This window comes from Pongo abelii, chromosome 3 (assembly GCF_028885655.2).
Source record: "Pongo abelii isolate AG06213 chromosome 3, NHGRI_mPonAbe1-v2.0_pri, whole genome shotgun sequence".
In the NCBI taxonomy this organism is placed as follows: Eukaryota; Metazoa; Chordata; class Mammalia; order Primates; family Hominidae; genus Pongo; species Pongo abelii.
Window position 1 is genome coordinate 167,571,879 of NC_071988.2, and position 20,536 is coordinate 167,592,414.

The 20,536-nt window shown below is 40.9% G+C and overlaps 2 protein-coding genes across 7 annotated transcripts in view; one reads left to right on the plus strand and one right to left on the minus strand.

Annotated features, from left to right (window-relative positions):
- The window catches only part of C3H4orf51 (chromosome 3 C4orf51 homolog), a 91,315-nt gene extending 79,779 nt beyond the window's left edge, over positions 1-11,536 (plus strand). Inside the window, exons 7-9 of the mRNA XM_054554542.1 lie at positions 5,051-5,109; positions 6,931-7,001; positions 11,485-11,536. The gene's annotated coding sequence lies outside the window, so the exon portion shown is untranslated. The remainder of the gene's footprint in view (positions 1-5,050; positions 5,110-6,930; positions 7,002-11,484) is intronic.
- The window catches only part of ZNF827 (zinc finger protein 827), a 175,053-nt gene that overhangs the window by 8,426 nt on the left and 146,091 nt on the right, over positions 1-20,536 (minus strand). For all 6 annotated transcript variants that reach the window (XM_024246183.3, XM_054554539.2, XM_054554538.2 and 3 more), the window contains 3 exons: positions 13,469-13,606; positions 9,893-10,064; positions 8,609-8,775 (listed from right to left, as the gene is read on the minus strand). In XM_024246183.3, the coding sequence (XP_024101951.2) occupies positions 8,609-8,775; positions 9,893-10,064; positions 13,469-13,606 (477 nt within the window). The remainder of the gene's footprint in view (positions 1-8,608; positions 8,776-9,892; positions 10,065-13,468; positions 13,607-20,536) is intronic.

A 20,536-nucleotide genomic window follows, 5' to 3' on the forward strand; every position in this document is an offset into this window, starting at 1 on the left:
CATTTTGTTTTTTCAAAAATCCTGTGTGGCACAACTGTTATCAGTCCCATTTTATGATGAGGCAATGGAGTCACAGAAAGGTTAATCTGGCCTAGATCATATGGCTGGGAAGTGGTGGAGAAGAGGTTTGAATTGGTCTGACTCCAGGGTCCATGCTCTTCATCAGTACTCGGGACCCTCTCCCTCAAAGCCAGATACACACAAGTCAGCAGGCCATTAAAATCTAGTGTCAGAAGACTTCTGCTTCTACTCAAGAGAGAGTGTCAGGGACTGGGTTTACCATTACTACTAACAACTGAAAAAAATCAGACAAACTATACCAAATGCTAGTTTTCATATCACTGGATGTTAGGCAATGAAGAAAAGTGGCCCCTGAGAGACAGGAAACAAAAAAGGTGAGCCATGTGACTGATCAGTTTCCTACCTTGAGACTCTCCAGGCTTCATTGCAGAGAGGAGGAACCAGGTGGAACCTGACAGACTCCCTGAGTGGAGGATACAGAGCTGAGGGTCTGACCAGACTTTGCAGGACAGAGTATCAGAGAGGAAGGGGCAGCACAGAAGAACAACCCCAGAGACACAGAGAGGGTCCCCCTTGAGTATTCAGCAAAGTATGGATCAGAGCATGGGGGTGAAGAAACTACCCATAGTTGGAGGGGGAAAAGCCACCTGAAAAACTTAGAGAACAGACTCCGGCACTCAGAGAGGGCTAGAAATAATGCCTGTTTCCACCAGTCAGATTGGAAAAACATAATTTACAGGGCATTAGGTAGAAAACTAAGAAAGGTCTCTTAGTAGTGGGTTAAACCTAGATAAATCACTGCCTAGTGATCTAGACCCGCCAAAGAATCATGAAAGCAAGACCTCAGAGGAACGAGGTTTCCAGGTAGCTATCTGCATCCTAAAACAAAGGTCAAGAGTATGTATAGGAATATAAAATATTAAGCACCCAACATGGTAAAAATCACAATGTCTGCATCCAAAGGTGATCAGATGTGCAAAAAGATAAACACAATTCGAATTGAGAATAATCAACCAATCAAAGGTGACCCAGAACAGACACAGTTGTTAGACTTCGCAGACAAGGACATTAAAACAGTGGTGACTGTATTTCATATGTTCAAGAAGTTAAGTAGAGACATGGACGATATTAAAAAGATCTAAATAAAATTTCTACCGATGAAAACTGCAGTGTCTGTTACCAGCAGTAATCCCATTAGACATGGCAGAGGAAAAGATGAGTCAACCCGAAGATAATAGCTATAGAAACTATCTGAAATGAAACAGAAAGGAGTCTCCCCAAATGAAAAGAGCATCAGTGAACTGTGGGATGCCTTTGGGAAGCTTAAAATAAGTTTAATTGGAATCTCTGGTTGGGTGGGGAGGGCGGAAATTTGAAATGGCCAAAAATTTTCCAAATTTGAGGAAAATCATAAACCCATAGATCCAAGAAGCTCAATGAACCTCTCAAGCATAAGAAACACGAAGAAACCTATACAAAAAAACATCATGAATTGCTCAAAATCAGTGCTAAAGAACAAAATCCTAAAAGTAGCCAGAGGAAGAAAGATATGTTATGTGCACAGGAACAAAAGCAAGGATGACAGTGGATTTCTCACTGGAAACTATGCAAGTAAGAAGACTGTAAAGCAACATCTTTAAAGTACTGAAAGATACATTGTCAACCTAAAATCTTATACCCAGTGAAAATATATTTCAAAAATGAAGGCAACAAACAAAAGCTCACGTTAAAACAAATGAAAGAATTCATCACCAGCAGACCTGAATTAGAAGAAATGTTCAAAGCCCAGGCAGAAGAAAATGAAACCAGATATAAAACTGATCTACACAAAAGAATGAAGAGGCTGGAAATAATAAATACATGGATAAATTCATAATTTTTAAATTATTGAGATATCTTTAAAAGATAAAAGTAATATTGTTTAAACAAAAATAACAGTGTTTTGTAGGGTTTATAAAACATAAGTAAACATATGACAATAGCATAAAGGCTAGGAGGAGAGAAATGGAAGTCTACTTGCGTGAGGTTCTTATACAACATATGAAGTGGTTTAATCAATCACTTGAAGTTTTACTGTGATAAACTAAAGATGTACTTTTTTTTTGGAGACAAGGTCTCACTCTGTTGCCCAAGCTGGAGTACAGTAACGTGATCCCAGCTCACTGCAACCTCCACCTCCCGGGTTCAAGCAATTTTCCTGCCTCAGCCTCCCAAGTAGCTGGGATTACAGGTGTGTGCCATCATGCCTGGCTCATTTTTGTATTTTCAGAAGAGACAGGGTTTCACCATGTTGGCTAGGCTGGTCTTGAACTCCTGACCTCAAGTGATCTGCCCACTTTGGCCTCCCAAAGTACTGGGATTAAAAGCATGAGCCACTGTACCTGGCCTAAAGATGTACATTATAAACCCCAAGTAACTGGAGAGCTAGACTTTGTTCCTGGTTCAAGAGACTTAAGAATGTTAAGATGTCAATAATCCAAAAAATGATTTACAGATTCAACGTGACCCCATAGTTTTAGGTTGGGGAGAAAATATAGGGAGACTGTTCTTCAGTTCCCTTCAAATCAGTTAATTAAGCAATCTAGTGACTGTAAATGTTAGAACCTAACTTCCTTTATTAGGAGATTAAATTAGCCAGGTGTGGTGGCATATGCCTATAATCCCAGCTACTTGGGAGGCTGAGGCAGGAGAATCGCTTGAAACTGTGGAGGCGGAGGTTGTGGTGAACGGAGATGGTGCCATTTTACTCCAGCCTGGGCAACAGAGCAAGACTCCGTCTCAAAAAAAAATATATATATCTAGATAGATCTATCTAGATCTATCTAGATATCCAGATAGATCTATCTAGATCTATCTAGATATCCAGATAGATCTATCTAGATCTATCTAGATATCCAGATAGATCTATCTAGATCTATATCTAGATATAGATCTATATATATGTATACAAAGTTTGGAAATAAACAGAGCTGTAATGGTGGGTTACACTAGAGTGTAAAATTATTGGTGTCGTGTTTGTTTACTTTTATTCCATTTTCAAAATTTTCTAGAGTGACCACATTTTAAAAAGTTTTTAAAAAGAGAAAGGAAGAAATATGTACCCACTTACAATGTTTTCAAATCCTGTTCCTGTCAGAACTGCACTTAGGGTCCAGGGCAGACAACTCTTACTTCAGTTCACAATTTTAAAAATCTTGCTCCTATTAGAACTGCAAGTATGTGACCTCAGTCACTGACCATGAGGAGCAATGGCGTATGACTTTAGACTACAGACTTCTCTCTTGGTACAAGAAAGCTATGTGACAACTAGTACCATTATTGCCAGTTGCTTATCAGTATATATTTAAACCAGCTTAGCTACATTTTCTAGGTAGAACATTTTTAGCGGAGATCCTGAATCTCTGATATTGCAACTCCATCTTCTAATATTCGCCTGCTGCAAGTGATTCTCTTAAATTCGTTTTTAGAATGAAAACATATTAATTTCAACTACCATTTCTAAACATAGATTCAAGTACCAGGCAGAAATACCTAAATTAATTAGAAATACCTAAATTAAGGCACCAGGCAGAAATACCTAAATTAATAAATGTATAAAGATACAATGTGCTGTGCCAGCCACTCTGTGATGCAGCCCAGCTTGCTCAATGTGTAATCCCTAGTCCAAACAGCCTCCCCTGTTTCTGTCCTCATCTTGTTTTGTGATGTCTGTGGAAAGAGCCAGGGTGCCCTTGCCAGCCAAGTCCAAGGCTAACTGTGACCCAAGTGGTCATTTACCTTCTTCAGCATCACAAAGATCTTGGTGAAGGACACCTGTGCACAGGTGATGCAACTTCACACATTAGGACAACCAGCTGAAGAGAACTTAGAAAACAAAACAAAACCCCTAAATATTGCACAATTTTAAACAGCACAAATTAGGAAACTGAAACCATAAAAAAAATTACCAATCATCTTGCTTCCTCAATACAGACACTGTTACATTTTAGAGTACTTTTCATTCTTAACAAAGTAAGCACTTCTTCTACTTTTAAATTGTTTCCATTAAGGTTAAGAATAAAGACTCTAGATCCAGGCTGGGTGCTGTGGCTCACGCCTGTAATCCCAGCACTTTGGGAGGCTGAAGTGGGTGAATTGCCTGAGGCCAGGAGTTTGAGACCAGCCTGGCCAAATGGCAAAACCCCATCTCTACTAAAAATACCAAAAAATAAGCTGGGCGTGGTGGCCCATGCCTGTGATCCCAGCTACTCAGGGGGCTGAGACACGAAAATTGCTTGGACTTGAGAGGTGGAGGTTGCAGTGAGCCAAGATCGCGCCACTTCACTCCAGCCTCAGCAACAGAGTGAGACCCTGTCTCAAAATAAATAAATAAATAAATAATAATAATAAAAAATAGATCAGAACATGTGAGTTTGAATCTCACCTCTACCACTTAGTAGCTGTATTATTTTGAACAAGATACTTAACTTTGTGCCTCAGTTATCTCATCTATAAAATGGGGATAATATCAGCACTTACCTCATAAGGTGGTTGTGATAATTAAATAGGTTTTTATATGTAAATCACTAAGAACAATGTCTGGATAATGGTAAGCATTATAGAAAATATTATTATCCTATTATAAAACATATATAATAAAATATAATAATAATGATAACTAGTACTTTGTATTTTCCCACGCTATTTTAGATATTTGTACAGAGTTGGCTCTCAAAAAATTCATGAAAATATTTGCATTGTTTTAAATGATTGTATTATATCCATGGAGGGGATTATTCTACTTAAATAGTTCCTTAAAATTAAATTTAAAGTTAAAATTAATATTTCACTGATTGAATATTTTCCCATGAATAAATTCCCAGAGATGGGATTACTGGGTCACAGGGCATTACATTTTAAGCCTCTTGGTATATATAGCTTAATTAGTTTCCAAGGAGTTTTACCACTCTTTAGGGCAACAGCAATGTGAGTACCAGCATCATCCCAGCAACAGTGAGTATTAATATCAAATGTTCTCCTAACTTAACAGGTGGAATAAGCCTTGAGTTTTAGCTGGACTGTCAGTGAGGCTGTATGTGTTTCCTTATGGTAAGTGGTTAGCTTTTATTTCCTTCATTGTGAATTGACTGCTCATGTCCTCATATCCTTTGCTAATTCTTCAATTAGAGGCCTAAAATTTTTCTTAATAGTTTATAGGAATATTCTATGTAGTAAATATATTAAGCTTTTGTCATTTTTGTAAACACATTTTTACAGATACAGGTTTTGGTTTTGCTTCTCTTTTTCTGTTATTTTGCAAACTGAAGAAATTTTTATGTGTCAAATCTCTCGATTGTTTTCTTTTGTGCTTTATTTTATCACTTAAGCTTTTACAAATCCTTCTCGCTCTGTAAGCTTGATAAATATTCTATTTTCTTCAGGCTTTTCTAGGGCTGATTTGTTAATAGGGATTCTGTAAGTTATCTGGAATTTATTTTGGTGTCAATATGAGGTGAGGTATTGATAGCTGTATTTTCCAAATAGCCATTTCAGATTCCTCAATGCCATTTATTGCAACATTTAGAAATTGCAGCACAATTTGCATTGAAGAAGTCACAAGCACCAGAGGGGATATTTTCCCCTTGTTGATATTCTCTGCAGGGATAAGACGCCAGACAGTGGGAGAAAGAAGGTGAGGAGGGGTCACTATGTGGAAATGCCTAATGAGAGGACAGTCCCTCAGGTATCCCTTTAACATCCCACTCGCAGGCATGCCTGGAGTAACAGCAACCCATAAGAAAATGTGACAAAGCATGGGTTCTGTAGGAGACTAAACAAAATGCATGCTGTTGATTAGAGCTTATGCTGCAGATCACAACTTCACTTAGGTAACAAGATAGCGTGGCAGATTTCCTAAGGTACTGAAATAATAGGTGCCTTTTCCTAAGACAGGAAAATCAAATTAGAGAACAAGGCTCATAGAATTAGAGAATCTTAGGCCTAAGGGCATCTCCTGCGCATGTGAAAATATAGGGAACAGATGGATGCCCAGAGAAGTTAACTGAGGTCCTACATTCACAATACTACTTATGGTACCATAGGGTCTAGAACCCGGATCGAGAATTCAGTGTGTGTTTTCCTCCATGCCAAGTAACTTCCACATAGATTACAGAAATAAGTCACTAGGACTCTAAGGTTCAAGCAAGGGCCACGTCTGAGTAGTTTTCTTACTTAGCATGCACAAATGTGCACAGATGAGCTTGCACACAAATATATTCATTCACCGAAGGAACATTGATTCCCCACTTGTACTGTGTAGGGCCTGCTCCAGGTGCTGAGATACAGCAGTGACTTAGATAAGCTCCCTGTTCTTGGGAATATATACTGCTATATATGTCATACAACATATATATTGCTTTATATGTCATATAGCATATATATTGCTTTATATCATAACTTTGCAATAATCCAACTTACTAATTTACAGATTTAGACTGATCTATTTTGGGTCAAACTGAAACATCTCAAAACTATACTAAATATAGGAAACCCTTGCTGTGAGACCATTAGCTTATAACAGGGGTCAGCAAACTACAGTCCTTGGGCTCAAATGAGCCTCCTGTTTTTATAAATAAAGTTTTATTGGAACACGGCCATGCCCACTCATTTGCATATTGTCTACGACTACTTTCAAGTTTCAACAGCCGAGTTGAGTAGTAGTGACAGAAACTGTATGACCTGAAAGCCTAAAATATTTACTATTTGCCCCTTTGAAAAAAGCTTGCAGGGCCCTGGCTTATAAAATAGATTTTAACCTTATTCTTAGAGCGGCAGCATTAAAGGCTCCTACTGAATTAAAAAAGAAACTTCTTTAATGCATTTCACTCTTGGGTGACTGTACTAACAAACAAGAATATTCTTTCCTGCTAGACAATGAGCCCTGAACCCTGCTACATCAGAGAGAACAAGATCTTTGCTTCATTCCCTGTGGTAATTACGAGGTATGTGTTTGCACTGGTTAGTTGTGAAGTTTCCACTCATGAAAATTAAATGATGACAAGTCCAGCTTCTTCCTAGCCATATGGTTTCTATGGTTTCTATGGTGGTATGGGTGTGGAGGGGGCTTTGGAGGAGGATGGGAGGGAGGAAGGTTTTCTTCTGGGTTCAGGTATACTTCGGAGTAAAGAGGGTTAGAATGAAGGTTAACAGAAAGGAGAAAAAAAAGACTATCTGAAAAGCCAGTGGTAATGGAAAAGAGTTTGGCCTTTTCCTCCATTAGCCACTCCAGAAATGCTGAATTTAATTTGTCTTCAACATGGGTTTCCCAGCTCACCTGCTGCCCACAGGCTAATGTGGTTACAGTCAGACAACTGACTGTAAAAATGGCACCTTCTCACTCGGCATAACGGCTCTCTGCAGACCTCCAAGTCATAGCTGCTCAATTTACAGACAAAAACAAGCTTTTATTACTGTTGGCACCACTGAGCCAAAGTGGCCAGAGAAACACAGAGATCCTCCTCTGCCGTGTACATCGTCAGCACAACTGTCAGGGAAATTCCCCTTCCCGAATCCTTCAAGTGCTGATGATGTGAGGGGCTGACCCAACACCCAGGGCTGGCAATCAGCAACATCAGCTCCTAATTTGTAAGCCCTGCAAATGCAGACGGAGCTCCTCCTCATTCTCACTTAATGACTCCTTGCTGGTATCATTTGTAACCATCACTTGTGAGACTATAATTGCATGGTGAAGTCAGAATGTTAACATCAATAAATGGAAGAAGTTAACCAGAATGGCAAGAAGCTTAAATAGCAGGCGAGCACTGGTGAAGCCTTGGCCATGGCCTAGACAGTGATGGGTTTGTTTCAGGAGAATCTGGTTTTCTTTGGCCGCGAACACACATGCCATGCGTCATTAAGGAGAGCGTCAGGGCTGCAGTTTCACTGGAGAGGAACAGAGCCTATAGAAGTAGGTGTGCAGTGCCCTGGCACGGGAAAACAGAAAGGTTCAAAGCTCTGCCAAGTGTTTCTCCGGGCTGTCAAAACAGCAATGATACAGACAGCAAGCTCTGGAATGAAAACTGTTCTGGGCTGAGTTTCAGTAGTCACTGAAACTAGTGACTACTGAACTAGTGACTGAAACTAGTGACTACAGCAACCCCTAGTTGCTGACCTTGGATGGAATACCCCACCTCTGTTAAGCCTGTTTCTTCACCTGTACTGTACAGTGTGATAACAATAGTATTCACTTAGAGGGTTGCTATGGGGCTTAAATGAGAGCCAGTGTGCAAAGGCGTAAGACTGGGGCATTGAAAGACTGTCACATATGGTGATGAGGAAGAGGATCAGGATGAGCAATAAGCAAAGAGCTCGGCACCTCTCAACCACATCTGAACTTGGGAGTCTTTCAGAGCAGTGAGGCACAAGGCATGCCAGGAAACAGTATTATGACTACAGGGAAATGTGGCTCTCATGCCTTGGGAAAGTCCTTCCTTCCATGGAAGGAAAGGGCAATGTCTCAGGGTGGTGGGGATGCTTCAGCCAGGTGGCAGGTGCTCTGGGGTGCAGGGCATGGAGAAGGAGTGTGAGAAGGACAGACAGGAATGGTCACCTGTGTGCTTGGTGCCAATGTGAGTCTTTATCTCTGCTTCCTCCATGGTGACGAAGTCGCAGGCAGTGCAGCAGATCGAAAACATCCACTGCTCCTTGTCCACGTGGAGTGACATGTGGCTGACAAACTGGACATTGAGCTCGGTCTCAAATCCACACACGTGACAACTACATGAAAGGGTAAAAGAAAAGAGGGGGAGAGAAAAGGGTGACACATACTTCTAAATGTGGGCTGTCCATTTATACACAGTACACTCAAGAAAACTGGAATTTGAAACACATTTGTCTCTTCACCAAAAGGTTTTGCATTAGAAAATTCTTCTGCTTTCTGGGATGCTTCTAAAGTAGTCACTGTGCCAAAGAGACTAAGGGCCAGCATCATGTAACAATCACATATGTGTTATAATGATGCTAAATAATCATAAAGTTAATTTAAAACTATGGACTCCAGATGCTGCACATCACCTAATTGATTTCCTTTGGGCAAAGAGACATGGGGTAGCGTTGCCAAGGTATTTAGTGGTGCTGGTCCACTGATAAACTCGGAGAGCACCTCATAGCCCAGGAGCCTCTCTCTGGCTCTGGAAACCTTCCCTAGCAGCAATGAAAGCACATACAGTTTGTTGTATGGCACTCCAAGCAAGAGGCTACTCTATCTGGGACAACTTCTGATAGAAGCCACCCATCGCTAGAGACATTTCCTGCAAAAGCAAGTTTCCACCAATCAGTATGGCATCTTTCTAGGACAAGATTTGACAGACAGCCAGAAACTTGGGGGTTTTATGGCAATCAAACCAATATTGATTCATGATTGAATACAGAAATGAAACATAAAATCCACTTACTAAAGTGTGATACAACCATGGGGAAATACATAACGCCTTCTGGGCTAGTTCTCTGGGGTTCTCAGATTTATATTTCCTCAGCTTTTTTTTTTAAACAATTCTTAGGGAGCAGCAACACACTCAGTTACAAAGGTTGGAGCTTCTGAGCTGAACAGACCTAAAAATTCATCATCCCCAGAGCCCGTCACTGTCTGGAGCTCCACCCCAGAGAGCCACCTCTAAGACCATTTCTCTTTCAATTAATGCTACCGGGGCACCCAAGCCAAGGGAGGAGTCTGTGCAACTGCAGGGCTCAATCTAAGCAAAGAAATTACTCAAATAAAGGCCAGGCTATGACTGAGAAAAGGGGCCTCATGATGTATGCCCACAGCAGACAGGTAGGAAGTGTTGAAGCCAAGAGTCTGAGAAAGGCGGACTAGCATGTTCCATCTGCAACTCACCTGTAATAATAAGGATGTTTCTTCCCGTCACTGCCTTCAGAGGTGACGGCGCTGACAATGTCCTCGGTGTCTGTACTCACCAGCTTCACGGAATGGACGGTCAAGTGCTGGTTCAGATTTGCACGGCACTTAGCAGCATAGGGGCACAAATGGCATTTGTATTTTCTTTCCTCTGGGGGAGAAGGAACAGGAAAAAGTCCAAATCGCTTTCAAAAAAGGAAGTCCCAACACCTTGCAAGAATCAGTTAAAGGTATCAAGGAAAGAATGGTTCAAGTCACATTTCAGATGGAGACAATGGTAATGCCTTGGAATTGTAAGTATCTAAAAGTCTTTACCCAGCGGGTCACTCCTGTATTGGCACTTCTAAACATAAAAGAAAATCTCCGGCTGGGCACTGTGACTCACACCTGTAATTCTAGCAGTTTGGGAGGCTAAGGCAGAAAGATCACTTAAGGACAGGAGCTCGAGACCAGCCTGGGCATCACAGCGAGACTCTGTCTCTACAAAAATTTTTTAAAAAATTAGTCAGGCATGGTGGCACGTGCCTGTAGTCCCAGCTACTTGGGAGGAGGAGGTGGGAGGATTGCTTGAGCCCAGGAGGTCAGGGTTACAGTGAACCACGATCACATCACTGCACTCCAACCTGGGTGACGGAGGTAAACCTTGTTTCTAAAAAAAAAGAAAAAAAAAAAGTCCCAGGGCAACCAGAATAGATAACCTGCTTTTGTTTTCTGGACACCCACAGCCCATTTTCCTGATAAGGTAAGCCCCATACAGGACAAAAGAATATTCTGTGAGTGAGCAAGTGTGTGTGTGTGTGTGTGTATACCCCAAGTGTCAGTCGTGGGTGAGTGCTGAGCAGGGGAGGGGGAATGAAACACAGCATTTGCAGGACTGCAGCGTAAAAGAGGCCTCATCATTTTCCCTAAGCTCCTGGCCTGGGTCGGCCAAGAAATAAAAAAACTAATGAAATTAAGGGGAAAAAATGCTGTGTGAAATAATTTAATTGGAAATTTCATTTTACATAAATAAAATAAAGACTTTCAATTAATTTCTTAATGGAAACCCTCTCATAAAACTGACAAATGTTTCAGGATCGTTTCCAGAGTGGCATTCTGAATTCGTTTGATTAATCAAGCAAATTAAAGTAAAAGGAGCAGGCTTTGCTTTCATCACACAGATAAAGGTAATAGCAGAAGATGAAGGAAAGAACAACTCCGGTGTTCTATCCTTAATGCTTACTTGGTATTACTGTGCCTGGCTTAAAGGAAATACCTGTCTTCTTTAGTTCACAGAGAAGAACATGGGAAAAAGTTCTTCTCTACAAAATATGAGACCATTATTATTATAGGTGGTCCCCAACATCTTGAAGGGCTTGCATCTGGGCTCAGAAGGGTCAGGGGAGGAGCCCCACCATCCAGATAAAATGTGTCCTTTCTTTAGAAGTTTTGCGTTTGTATGAATAAGTGAGGTTGTTAAGTTTTGTTATTAAGGTTATGCATCCTCCATAAAGTGAAACTGTGGAGCTTTTTAAATCTTTTTCTATCATTTGGAAAGGTTTAATAACGTTGGAATTTCCTCTTCTCAAAAGGTTAGAAAGAACTCACCAGGGAAAATTTCTGGACCTGATGCCTTTATTAACGGTATGTCCTTCATAATTTTTCCAAATTTCCCTTTGGGAACTGACTGATTCAAGTTCCCTCCCCACTTTGGGTCAATTTTAGTCATTCTGTTTAAATGATCTATGTCATCTAAGTGTTCAGCTTTTTTTCTTAGAGCTTCATTATTCTCCAATAATTCTTTAACACCTTCCACACTGATGATTAGGCTTCCTTTTCCATTCCTAACTTTGAGTATTTTTGCTTCATTTTCTTAATCAGGCTTAACAGGATTTATCTATTTTATGGCCATCTTCTTTCTAGACTTTGTTGTTTTATCAATTCCTTAAGATGACCGTTAAGTTCCTTTATTTTTGTCTTTCTCTAATTAAAATGTTTACCTCTATAAATTTTCCTCTAACTACAGCTCTTGCTGTTTGCTCCAGGTTTATGTATGAAGTGTTCTCTGTTTCATTCCTTTTAGATGTCTGTTATTTGAATTTTTATTTTCTCCCTTTTTCTTTGGTCCAATTAGGCAGGACATTTTATTGACCCTTACTTATTTAAAATTTCATTTAAGTATGCTCAGAGAATGTGACCTTATAAAACTCCACTTTTTTGAACATGTTAAAGTTTTCCTAAATTTTGTCTTTAGTTGAATTTAAAATTAAAAATATTTAAAATATAAAAAGAAAAGACACCAGTCTGGGCAGCATGGTGAAACCCCATTTCTACAAAAAACTTTTTGTTTTTTTTGAGACTGAATTTTGCTCTTGTCACTCAGGCTGGAGTGCAGTGGCGCAATCTTGGCTCACTGCAAGTTCCACCTCCTGGGTTCAAACAATTCTCCTGCCTCAGCCTCCTGAGTAGCTGGGATTACAAGCATGTGCCACCACGCCCGGCTAATTTTTGTATTTTTAGTAGAGGTGGGGTTTCACCACTTTGGCCAGGCTGGTCTCGAACTCCTGACCTCAGGTGATCCACCTGCCTTGGCCTCCCAAGGTGCTGGGATTATAGGCGTGAGCTACCGTGCCCGGCAACAAAAACCTTTTTTTAAAAAAAATTAGCTGGGCATAGTGGCAGCGTGCACCTGTAGTCCCAGCTACTCAGAAAGCTGAGATGGAAGGATCACTTGAACCCGGGAGGCAGAGGTTGCAGTGAGCCGGGATGCAGCCACTGCACTCCAGTCTGGGTGACAGAGTGAGACCCTGTCTTGCGGGGAAAAAAAAGACAAAATTAGTCTTGTCCTATTAATACTTCCTGTCTTGCTTTTTAAATTTTGTGTGTTGTACGAAACCTTTATTTTGAACTTTTCTTTATCATTTTGTTTTTGTGTTCCCTGTAAATAAGATATATCTGGATTATTTAAAAACCTGATTTCAATGTAAAAATGGAAATGTTTGATTTTATTATTTCCATCTTGCTTTATGTTTACTACTGATTTTACCATATGTCTTTTTATCTTCAATTATTTTTGCTGTGTGGACTAAGTTACTATTTATTGCTCCTTGTTAACTTGGTTTCCTTCCCTTTCCCAACTCTCAGAACCAACCATATTTCTCCACAATTATACGTAAATAAAGGCAGAAGCTGTTTCTCCACCAAGGTGCCTTTTCCCCGGCTGCTCCCACCCACCACAATAAGATAAAACCAGTAAGATGGAGTGTGTCCCCCTGTCCTGCACTTTCAAGATGAGCTCAATACATTTTTTTAACAGAGTTTAGGAATTTTACCTGAATAAACCTAAATTGTGTATATTTTCTCATCGGTCCTACTTGGAACTCAATGAACCCTTTCAATACAAATAACAAAGCCTTTCCAAGGTCTTCTTTAAATATGCCAGAGAAAATGGCTTGAAAAGGTCAGCCATTCCCAGCACTTCCTGTAATGCCTCTCTTAGAGAAACTCAGCTTCTGGAGAGTAAAGAAGTTGGTGATGGAGCATAGTGGGCTGACAGCCCAGGCCCTACTCACTCACCTGTGTGCAGCGAGAGGTGTCGGGACAATGTCTGCTGTCGGCCAAACACTTTCCCACACACGTCACAAGGAAAAAGCTGGTCATTGAATTTCCAGGATGGTAATCCATTTCCTGCCTCTAGGACTATCTTTTCTGTTTCTGGGTCAAAAGAACAAAGCATCATGAGAAATAAGGCAACAAGAATACATTTTCTGTTAGTCAACATTCAGGATTTCAGCAGAGCCTTCTCTCTGAAGAATGTGGCTAGTAATTGCAAATGAGTCTCCATAACTGGTTATCCTGCTCATTTCCTGTCTCTAAGAAGGCCGTTCTTGAAAGCTGCGGTGGCAAGTGGATTCCGACCCCTGTCAATTCTTCAGTATTTTCTCTCTTTCATCACTAAAGACCAGCCAACTAACCCTCTAGTCAGTTGATAGCACTGTGCCCAGTATACAGCAGATACTCAATACTTGTTGAATGAGTTGCCTGAGTTGCACATTAAAATTCCAGAAATGTAGGCTCTTGCCACAAGGCAGTAAATAAAAAATTGTAGGCTGGGCTTGGTCACTCACACCTGTAATCCCAGCACTTTGGGAGGCCGAGGCGAGTAGATCACTTGAGCTCAGAAGTTCAAGACCAGCCTGGCCAACATGGTGAAACCTTGTATCTACTAAAAATACAAAGATTAGCTGGGCATGGTGGCGGGTATCTGTAATCCCAGCTACTTCAGAGGCTGAGGCACGAGAATCGCTTGAAGCTGGGAGGCGGAGGTTGCAGTGAGCTGAGATCACGCCACTGCACTCCAGCCTGGGTGACAGAGTGAGACGCTGTCTCAAAAACAAAACAAAACAAAACAAAAAAGAATTGTAAATCTCAGACTCTGATGTGAAAATAAATGGTTCTATCCCTTGAAAGGAAATATGCTTTCATTCTCTTTAAGAAGAAAGCTTTGCTCTTCATTCCAGTTTGTGCAAAATCCTTAATGAGGAATTTGTGCTAAGTAGAATCAGTGACAACTACCGCACACTGTGCCACAGAAAATTCCCTAATGCAAGAATGAACCAGAATTTCCCCCAAAGGTCTCATATTTGGGAAAACAGTGAGTGCCACAAGTTATCTACCCATAACTCATAACCATGAATGAAATAAAGGGACTTTAATACATTCTCTAATCGTCTTAAAGAGTTTTTATTTTCTCATTCTTATCCCTAGGATTACCTTTAATTTTCTAATCCATGTTTCTTCTTATGGAACTGTACCAGATTATACAAACATTCCTTCTATGATAATGTCATAAAATAGGTGACAGAGAACACCAGAAAGAGAGAAGGAGAAACTTCTAAAAGGACATTTGAATGGGCCACTGATAGGCCTTTCACCTCACTTTGAAGACCAAGACAAAAGATACACTAAGTTAACATCTTGTCTTTTACCTCAGTAAATCATTGCAAATCTCCTTAAAGCCCAGTACTGCATTATAGAACTGGACACCATGTGGTGATAACTGAATGGTGGTAAGAACTTCTCCTAATCCACACAGATGAAAATGCTCATGCTGGGCGCGGTGGCTCAAGCCTGTAATCCCAGCACTTTGAGAGGCCGAGGTGGGCGGATCACAAGGTCAGGAGATCAAGACCATCCTGGCTAACACAGTGAAACCCCGTCTCTACTAAAAATACAAAAATTTAGCCGGGCGTGGTGGCGGGCGCCTGAAATCCCAGCTACTCAGGAGGCTGAGGCAGGAGAATGGCATGAACCCGGGAGGCGGAGGTTGCAGTGAGCCGTGATTGTGCCACTGCACTCCAGCCTGGGCAACAGAGCAAGACACTGTCTCAAAAAAAAAAAAAGAAAATGCTCACAACACGGGTCAGAGATAACATCAGAAGAAAAAACTTTATTTCACACAATTTGTTTAAAACTGCTTCCCAAATACAGGCTTCCACCTGTATGTGGATAAATCAATGGGATCAATTTTCATTGGAATGATTTGCCAGATAGGGTAATCTAAGGGAAGAAGAAACAAATATGAATGTATGTCTGGAAAGGGGAGGAGGGGAAATGATGGTGAAATTGCAATAATGTTCGCGGTGAGGCACCTGCCAGCAATCCCAACACTGATAAAGCACATGAACTGATTTATCTGTGTTTGTTAAAACATAGCACTTGGGACCTCAGGGAGAAGGGTTGCTCTTATTAAAGTAGAAATGTGTGACTAAAAACCTCTAAAGGGGAAGAGGGCAGAAATGTGGGTGAAGGGAAGTAAAAAAAAAGGGAGTTGAACTTCTGAGGACAAGAACTACTCTTAGACGGCTGTCCTTGAGTCCACGCAGTGGGCATTTCAGCTGTGCAGTGAATTTCAGTATATCAGTAGCTCCTTTTAAGTGTATAATCAAAACAGTGCTTCAAAGAACAATAACGGTAATAATTATGAGGAGAGGTCAAGAGGGTACAGGGTCTCTTAATACATTCACAACAAGAATGAATGAATTGGGTCAAATACCAAACAAGTAGATGCAATTAAAAATAGATAAGCATCTTAATAATTCCTTCAAGCATCAGTCACGTACTCGAGAAGCTGAAGCATCATGAACTGTCTGATCCCGTCCACTGGTCTTAGAAAATGATGAAAGCTACAGAGGCTGTGCTGCAGCTGAGTGGGAAGAATCCCTGGAGCCGCAGTGAGGCAGGCAGTTGTCACGGGGCACCCATGACTGCTCAGCCACAGCCCCGTGCCCAACTCCAAGCCTCGTCTAGGGATCGCTGCTCTCCCCACCTCATGTTTGCATTTGCTACAGCAATCCATTTTCATTTTGCACACAGGAACAAGGCAACCACAGGCCATTTGGAACCTTATCCCAGAACATGACCTCGAAATCACAGCTGGGTGGGGCCTGGCGGGAGAGGCAGTTGGGGGAGGAGTATTACTGTGGCAACAGAAGACCTGAAGCAAAGGCCTGTTCCTTTTTCCAGGAGCTGAGATGAAGCTGAAATGGGGCTCGGCAAATGCCACACTCTCCCGCATCTCCTGTGAATGATGCCACCCAAGTGCCATGTGAGAAACTTTGGAATCTTTTTTGATTCCTCCCCCGACTCTCTTTCAACACATCTGATCAGTCATCAGAAGCTGTTGATCTTATGCAGATCTTTCTAGACCTCACTGCCTTAATTGTGTCATCATCTTTCACCAACATTGTGGCGAAAGCCTCCAAAACAGGTTCTCTGCTACCAGACACCTTCCAACAGCCCTCCCTCACCTCACAGATTCCAGAATGATCTTTCCGAGGCACAAATCTCATCATGTCTTGTTCTGTATGCCAACGGCTCCTCAAGGCCAAACTTCTGGCTTCTGAGTCCTTCATGGCCTGGCTCTGGCCACCTCCCACCACCCGAATGCTTGGCAAAGTAGACTGCTTGACTTTTCAGGAACAAACAATTCCCTTTTAAGTGTCATTGCTTTTGAATCAACTGTTCCTCCACCAAAAGCTACTCCCCCCAACTACTTCTGTACAATAAACTCAGACTCAATTTGAAGCCCTATCTCAGATTTCATCTCCTCGGTGAAGCCCTGCCCAATTCCCAAGGTAGAGTTAGTCATTTCCCCTGCTCTGTCTGAGGGCACTTTTATGAATATTTCCGTTGTACCACTTTTCCTATGTTTACATATCTTCTATAAGCCATCTATATATATATTCTGCATATAAAGCACCCAGCATAGTCCAACGTGAAGCAGTGCTCAGTCAACACGTCCCCTGGCCTCCCTCCCCTGGGGTAAGGGTTCTGCATTATTTATTTGTGTATCCTCAGCATTAGCACAATCTTTGCTACATAAGAGGTGCTTAGTATATATTTGTTGAATAAATGAATGACTGAATAAAAGGGTCCAAGTGAGGTGGAGAATAGACATTATTCTTATTTTATAGTAGGAAAGACTAATAATTTAGTAGCATTCATTACGGCCTATGTCCAATTCAGAATGAAAAATCAGGCTACCTCCTTTTGAATTGCTGTTTAACTCAATTCACTAACTGCTTTCATGATTCTATTAGTGGACATGTTTGCAGTCCTGAGCCATACTCCCAAAGGCTCTAAATTCTTACCTCTTCCCAATAGCATCAAGCCACAAGACGATTCTCTTTATGATGAACTCTGGCAGTTGCTATTTTCAATTAACCCAACAGTCATTCTCAACTTTCCTTATCCCCTTCCTTCTCCAGCCATGGAAGCAGCTGGGGTAGCCATGTGCCAAAGTTCTGAGAAGGCTTTTGCTTTTCTGTTAAAATGAAGGATATGGCTGGTATTGACCCCTTCTCTTTTCCAGCCTTGATCACAGAAGAAATGGCTGGGACTCTGGCAGCCATTTTGTGAATATAAGGCATGAAGACAAAAGCCAACTGCCAAGGATGGAGAAACAGAAAGATGGGAAAAGTATAGGTCCTTGATATGGTTTGGTTCTGTGTCCCTGCCCAAATCTCATGTCAAATTGTAATTCCCAGTATTGGAGGTGGGGCCTGGTGGGAGGTGATTGGATCATGGGGGTGGAGTTCTCATGAATGATTTAGCACAGTCTCTCTGGTGCTGTTCTCATGATAGTGAGTTCTCACGAGATGTGGTTGTTTAAAAGTGTGCAGCACCTTCCCCTTCTCTATTCCTACTGCTCTGGCCATGTAACATGTGCCTGCTTCCCCTTCACCTTCCACTGTGATGGAAAGTTTCCTGAGGCCTCCCCAGAAGCCAAGCAGATGCCAGCATCATGCTTCCTGTACAGCCTATGGAACTGTGAGCCAATTAAACCCCTTTCATTGTAAATTACCCAGTCTCTCGTATTTCTTGATAGCACTGCAGGAACTGAGTAATACAGTCCTCTGTGGCATTTCTCAGTAGTTGAATGAATGCCAGCAACCACCCACTTTTGGACTTCTTGTTTTGTGAGGTAAATAAGTCTCAGTTTGTTTTAGCCACCGTTGGTTGGGTTTTCTATTACTTATAACATTCTTAACTGAAGGCTCCTCCTATGGTTCCTCTTGGTCTTAGGACTTTGAACATTAGGTTCCACCTTTTGACAGGCTTTAATTCACAAAAATCCCCCATCCGGTGAAGAACTCTCCATATTCATTATCAACAGCAACAAGTGTACAGCCAGCTGAACACATTTCCATCTTAATTATCTTCTTCTGTTAGGAAAGAAAAACCTTAAAAGCTTCTTTTAGATTACTCAGGAATTTCCTTTAAAAAAACTTTTTATGCAGCATAATATATGTAACAGAAAAGTGCACATATCAATAATTGCTTTTAAGTTAGTTCCAAAGTCACAAAACAGCTTGGAATATGGGTACTATTTTTAAATTTTTGCTGTTCTTCATCTTGATTCCCATATCCCTTAGCATTTGTTTCATTATTTTACGTAGCTTGAATGTATACTTAAGATTCTCTTCATTTCTTTTAGAAATACTTGTCTAATGGCAACCTCTTTTTTTGTACAGAGTCTCATAGGATTTTGTCTCTTATAAAGCATTTTATTTCGTTTCACACTTTTATATTCTGATCCCTGGGATAACCATAAATTGCTTCCAGAAATTCCTGGCTACTCGGTATTATGTGATCAGATGTTTTTTCTCTACTTTTTCACCTATGATGTTTGCCTTGAATGTCATTTGGGCTTTTCCTCTTCCTTATGTAGGTTTTTGTTTTAAATGAAGCAAATAGGTGTGTAGGATTAAGCACTTTTGTCCTTATAGTACGGCTAGAAAAATAGGAACACAGTGTAAGGAGAACGATCTCATCTTAGCAATCCCAAAACTTCCTGTTAATGGTGAACTGAGGCCTATCATCCATAATGATGAGGACTAGTTGGCCAAAATACAATAGAGCAAACTATGCTTCTTATAACCTAGTTATTCAAGGGGACATGTCTCATTTCATGCGTAGGTCCTGGGAAGATGAAACCCATCCAGCATGTCTCTAAAAACTTTCCTTAATTAAACCCATTCGGTAGAATTCAGGAGGGAGTTCTATCAAAATCTGCTTGACAATACATTATTATCAAGTAGAGCACTCAGTTATCTTCAGATCCAATTTGTTCATTTTCAGGAGGATAAAAATGAAGCATTATATTCCAGGACCTCTCCTACCCCAGAGTAACCCACAACTTGCACAAGGTTGGGCAACAGTTTCCACAGTAACTAAGTCTCTATCCTGCCCCAAATCTTAGTTCAAGGAGGAACCTGAACGATCATCTTGTTCAATGTTTTCTGTTTTATATATAAGGGAACTGAGGCCAAGAGAACCTAAGTAATTACCCCAGGTAACCTGGCTAGTGACTCTGGGAGAGCAGAGACAGACCCACGGTGTCATTCAAGCTCTTCCAAGCCACATGAAATCAATGCCAAAGTCTACAAGCAAACAAAGGAGGGATTTTTCTTCTCTTCCTGTTCTTTGGCTCTGAGTTTAATACTCTTGGTTACACATGGACATGTGCAGATTTAGCAACAATCCACAGACACTAGCACTTTTCTCCATTTCTGATATTAAAAGTATAAGCCTAGAATATTTCCAGGCACAGAGATGTTAGAAACTGTAATATGTCAAAACTCAGAATAAAGAAGGAACAAGAGGAAGATCAACTAGGAAGTCCTAACAGCCAATCCTCTCTGAGGTAAACATGGTATTACTGAAGAAAGTTCCCTTGAACCTTTCATTGCCATTTGGGGAGCATTTTTGGTAAAATTAAACAAACAAACAAATAAGCAAAACCTCAAAAAACAACAGGGACAAAGGAAAAGACTTTAATTTGTTTCCTTTCAATTTTAACATAATTTGACCCTATATTTGGTGTATTGTTTGGCTTTGTGGGCACATTTTACTGTATGAAAAGATCCCTGTATTCCCTGACAAAACAGTCCTCTCAAAGAACCATCTCTCAACCTGATTTTGGTAAAAGAAATGCTAAGACAGAAGGCTTTATTTGGCGACAGCTGTAAGCAAAAGACTGGCCAAAATATGACCTCAATGCATAAATAACTGTTCAGATCAACTAAATCTCATTACTGAAGAAGAGGCTCTGGGGCCGCTTGGGTTTTCCATTGTGACATG